Source organism: Bombus pascuorum, chromosome 16 (assembly GCF_905332965.1).
Source record: "Bombus pascuorum chromosome 16, iyBomPasc1.1, whole genome shotgun sequence".
Taxonomy (NCBI): domain Eukaryota; kingdom Metazoa; phylum Arthropoda; class Insecta; order Hymenoptera; family Apidae; genus Bombus; species Bombus pascuorum.
This window is the reverse complement of record NC_083503.1, coordinates 7,150,576-7,156,131: the sequence shown is the minus strand read 5'-3', so window position 1 is coordinate 7,156,131 and position 5,556 is coordinate 7,150,576. Positions and strand designations below refer to the sequence as shown.

Sequence of the window (5,556 nt, the reverse complement as noted above, 5' to 3'; positions counted from 1 at the left end):
TCTACATATTTATCAATAATAAGGTTAGTAATAGCATTTTCGTTAATCTTTGCGTTTAGTTATATGAATAGATATATATATGCACATACAGTTGAAGCCATTGTGGCACTGAATTTATAAAATTGATAAATACTCTACTTGAAATATCTTCCCATTCTTCTAAAAGAACTATCTTTAAAGCATTTTTTAATTTAGACCGAATGCAAGATCACAATCCAAAATATAATGCTAATATGCAAACATGGATTTTGTATATGTCCAGAAATACTTAAAAATACAGAAAATATATGAGATCACTTGAAATGCAAAATATGTAGTTACCAAGAAATGATTTAAAGATATCACTTTTACAAAAATATTTCAAGCAGATTATTTATTAATTTGATAAATTCAATGACACAATGGTTTCAAGCCATGATAAAATCAAAAGGGATCCCAATAAGCATTGAAATAATTAAAGCTAGTGATTTCTACTTCTATATGTAAGTCTTATTAGTTTTTTTCATTAAACTATAACTGTATAAATACTTATTACGCATTAATATTTTCACAGAGGAAGGAGATATCCTATCTTCTTTTTATGAATATTATTCTGCAATCTTGTGAGAATATGCACCTATTTTCTATTTGTTAAAATTTTGTTAATAAACGATGTTTTACGATATTTTTTGTTGAAATTAATTACTATGTTTAACGAAATTGATTAATAATTTTTTGTAGACAGTAACACGGTTAAAAATTATGTGATTTAACTTACAAAAACAATATCTATTTGAAATTTGTTAAATATAGTTGTTTATCATATTACTATTACCTACTACTATATACATGTAATGTAATTTTTGTTGGTTGTCTTACCTATGTAAGCAACGTATGTAAGCTTGTAACAAATCTGAAATTACAAATTACTTTCAATTAAATTCTTGAGAAGTAGTTTGGCTAATTTAAGCAGACGATTTTAATATTAGTAATATGTAATTTTAATATATATTTCAATCATATTTTTGAAATTAATTGTTTCTAAACATTATATAAATGTACACATGTAATAATGATGAAATATTATTAAGTTTATTCTTACACATAGTAAATACACAAAGTTAAAGTTTAATGAAATACAAGTTTAAAATAATACCTTTTTTAAATTTGCCTTTTTGAAGATGTATATGTATTTATTTATATACATGTATGCATAAGTAAATATATATCTATTTAAATAATACCACAAGATGATCGTGATCGTGACAACGTCCACATTAACAGCCGGTTTTAAAGTCTAGAGTCGCGTTAGTACACATAGGTTATGACAGGTCACGGTCGTGTATACAACCGTGGAATAGGTAATACACGTTAGAATATAACCTATAAAAGGTGTATAACACGTGAGTAAAATCGAAAACAAAATGAGTTTATTTGTGATAAACAGGTATGTTAAAATGTCAAAAAATATAATACATATGTGTTAAAAAACTTAATCACTGAATAATAAATTTAGTCAATTAAACTATATAAATAAATATTCAACTACTATATTAATCGTACTCGAGTTTTTAGTTCTTCCCATAGAATATTATTAATATACATATTCTATTTGTTAATAGATATGAGGGTGAAAAAGAAGAAACGAAAAATGAAAGGAATCATTTGTCTGAATTATTAAAAAGAATAGAAGAACGTAAAGTAGAAAGAGCTATTAAAACTAATCATCAAATACAGGGAAGTAGTTCTCAAAATGCACAAGAATTGAATCATAAAAAGAAAAAGAAAAAAGCAGAAACCCTTAATAAATGTTCAATAGAAAATATTAATTTGAATGAAAATAGTATATCGAGTGACATTAAAAGAAAGGCGGAAGTACATGTTTCAGAACATAGAAAGAATAAAAAGAGGAAATATAGCGAAGGAGGTTCTAATGAAACAATTAAAACTGCAGATAAAACATTGAAAAGTGAAAATACAGATAATCAGGATAATGAAATACTTGATAAATCATCAGACCCAAATGCAACACAAGAAAAAATATCAGGGCATAATAGCGATTTCATAATTTTGGGTGCAAAAAATAAGCGAAGGAAGCGTGAAGTTAAGAGAATTCTACCAGAATGGTTGGCTAATCCAGAAGTCATATCTATTGATTTAAATAGTGGTCCAACCTTGGAAGACATGAATTCAATTTTAGATTATAAGCTTATTGAAGCTTTAAGAGCTAATGGGATTAAGAAATTATTTCCTATACAAGCTAGTATGGTATCTTGTATATTGAGGTGTAATAAAGACAGGCAACAAAAATGGTGGTTAAGGGATACATGTGTATCTGCTCCTACGGGCAGTGGTACGAATGTACAAGTTATTTATAGCAAACTGAAAAATTTACATTCTAGTTTTGATACTTTATTTATTAACAAAACACAATGTTAAATTCTAATTATAATTATTTTCTATTCCGAAAAGAAATAATTTAAGAAATTATTTTCTCTTTAGGTAAAACTCTAGCGTATGTTTTACCAATTGTCCAGGCACTACAATTTCGTCTTGAACCAAAGGTGCGCTGTTTAGTTGTTGCACCCACACAAGAATTAGCTATGCAAGTATACAAAGTGATGCTTGCATATACTTCCCATACAAATTTGAAAGTTGGTTTACTCTCTGGAGCATCAGCATTTCACGAAGAACAAAGAACTATTCGAAAAGAGAGTATGTGTTTACAAATTTTAAGAAGAAGGTTTTATTTATATTATTTATAAAATACAAAATATCCTCTATGATTGTTATATTTCAGATGATAGAGGGGAATATATCTCTCTAGTAGATATAGTGGTTGCCACGCCTGGACGGTTAAAAGAACACATATTAAAAACTTCGGGATTTTCATTGGATGATATGAGATTCCTTGTAATTGATGAAGCAGATACAGCTGCTGACTGGTTGGAGTATATCCCCGAGCCTCATTATCATACTCCACGATTAACACTTTCCAACTTACGTTCTAGGTTAGTTTTTAGTTACAATTTAGTTACAATTATCATTTACCAAGATGATATGTATTAATATAAAGTTGTATTATCTGATATTAAATTTATAGTAATGCATTCATTTTTAAATAGTAAAATTCCAGCACAAAAATTACTATTCAGTGCAACATTATCGCAAGATCCAGAAAAACTTAATCGGCTTGGACTCTTTCACCCAATACTATTTACGTCTGTTTTGGTGACAGGCAAGGACGATGATGTAAATTTAGATACAGAAATGGTTAATTTTATAGGGCGTTATACATGCCCAGAAGAATTAAAAGAAGAAGCAATAGAATGCGAAGCTGAACATAAACCAGTAGCTTTATATCAGTTAATAATCAAAAATATCACTTTCAAAGTTTTAGTATTTACAAATTCTGGAGGAACTGCTCATAGATTAACTATTTTACTCCAATCACTTTTATCTAAAAAGAATATAGTGGTTGAAGAACTTTCTGCACAACTTGTATCAAAAGAACGTGAGGATATACTTACGAAATTTACAAGCGGGAAAATTCAAATGTACGTTTTGTTTATAATTTCGTTGAAAATTATGACGAATATTTTCTAAAAATTGTGATATAATTTTATTATACTTTCAGACTTGTATGTTCAGATGCATTAGCAAGAGGTGTAGATATTCAAAATGTACAGTTAGTCATAAGTTATGATCTTCCAAAACATATCAACGGTTATATCCACAGAGCAGGAAGAACAGGACGTGCAGGTAAATCCGGTACTGCTGTATCTATTCTGACACCCAAACAGGTTAAAATATTTAAGCATATGTTAAGTAAAGCACATAAAACAATACCACGTGTTGAAAAAATCGAAGTAAGTGGTATTCTAAATGAAATCGATTATTCGATTCATATTGATAAATTAAAACATGCTCTTGAAATAGAGAAACAAAATAAGTTATTACGTGTAAAAGCTGTTAAACGAAGTTATCCAGTAACTGCAAAATAAAAGACATTACTTTCTGTACAAATGTTGTTAAATAAAAATTAATTTAACTGAAAATTTTTACCTATAACTGAAAAAATTCATTGTCTAATAAATGAAAACCTTTTTCGAACCTATAGAATCCACTGAGTGATCCTATTCCAAACACGAGTCCGAATACAGAGTTGCTCTAATATCTCTAGTTTTGAATAACAAGAATTTTTATAAAAACACGTGATTTGGTTGATGGCCAATATTTAAAAGTGCGCAAGACACTAGCTGAACGATTTAGCTTTAAATAGAAATAATATTTCTGATATCGATATAAAAAATTGTTAAATGTTATAGTTCCAAGTGATTGTAAATTATCATCGAAGCTTAAAAGGAATCCATGTGCGCAATTTCTATGTATTATTTTTTTGAAAAGTTCTTTATCTAAGACGAATTTTTTATACTGTATTCAATTCTATAGACATTTCTGGAAAAAGAACCGCCCAGAAAAGATGTTAGAATTGTTTTTAATTCGTACAGGTCGAAAAAAAGAATATGCTGAGAGAGTATGTATGATATTTCGTCGCCATGTTACTATTGCTCGTCCGTTTCGTATTATCGCGTTTGGAGCTACTTTCTTCGGAAAAATCTCACTCGCTCATTTTCCGCTCGAAAACGTAATGATAACTTTTCTTACGCTGGGTTATTGCAAATTCTTGACCCCAAGCACAGATACGGGGAACATTATACTATACATATATAGATTGTTAAAAATCACTTACATATAACTACGGCACTGAGAAATTAAAGTTGGCGACTGATTGATATGGTGGCAAAACATTATATACAAGTATGCTTACTCGTATGTACATATATACAGTGCTGGACAAAAGTATTGGCACAGCAAGATTGTTATGATACAAATGCTTATAACTATTAAACAAATTGATTTAAACAAAAAACTTTTTGACGTATTTATTTATTATCTATCCTAGTTTATTACATAACAAGAGCAACAATATAAATAAAATAATACGCAAAATAATAACAAAAATATATTTTTTGAACATTTTATGGGTGGACAAAAGTATTGGCACAGTAGAATATTTACGCTTATAACTAATTACATAATAAACTTCTAATATTTTGTTGGCAGTCCTTTTCTTTTAAGGACTTCCTTTAATCTTCTTAATTATAACACTCGATCAGTGAAACTGGAGACTTCAGTTATTAAACAACAAAAAACCAAGAAAGAGTAATAATGTCTAGAAAAACGAAAGAAACCACAATTGAAGAAAGAAAAATAATATTAAATTTATATAAGATGAATAAATCTTACAACGAAATTGCACAAATCATAAACAGAAGTCGTTTTACTGTGCGTTCAGTCATAAAACGCTTTAAAAGTGAAGAAAATCTAGAGAATCAAATTAGGAGTGGTCGCCCTTCTAAGGTAACAATTCGAGAAAAAAGGAAAATCGTAAATATTGTAAAGAAGGATCCAAAAACTAATTCGACTGAAATTGCTTCGATGTTAAAAGCTGAGTGTGAAAAAGAAGTAAGTACCAAAACTGTACGTAGGGTATTGAAGGATGCCGGTTATTCT

At 28.7% G+C, this 5,556-nt stretch overlaps 1 protein-coding gene across 1 annotated transcript; it reads left to right on the top strand.

The window, feature by feature from the left end:
• Window positions 1–1,124: 1,124 nt before the first annotated feature.
• Window positions 1,125–4,037, top strand: LOC132915152 (ATP-dependent RNA helicase DDX51-like). The gene is made up of 6 exons (XM_060974864.1): window positions 1,125–1,426; window positions 1,602–2,332; window positions 2,482–2,694; window positions 2,780–2,990; window positions 3,105–3,536; window positions 3,617–4,037. The coding sequence occupies exons 1-6, from the start codon at window positions 1,404–1,406 to the stop codon at window positions 3,981–3,983; spliced, it is 1,977 nt and encodes a 658-aa protein (XP_060830847.1). The 5' UTR covers window positions 1,125–1,403; the 3' UTR covers window positions 3,984–4,037.
• Window positions 4,038–5,556: the final 1,519 nt, after the last annotated feature.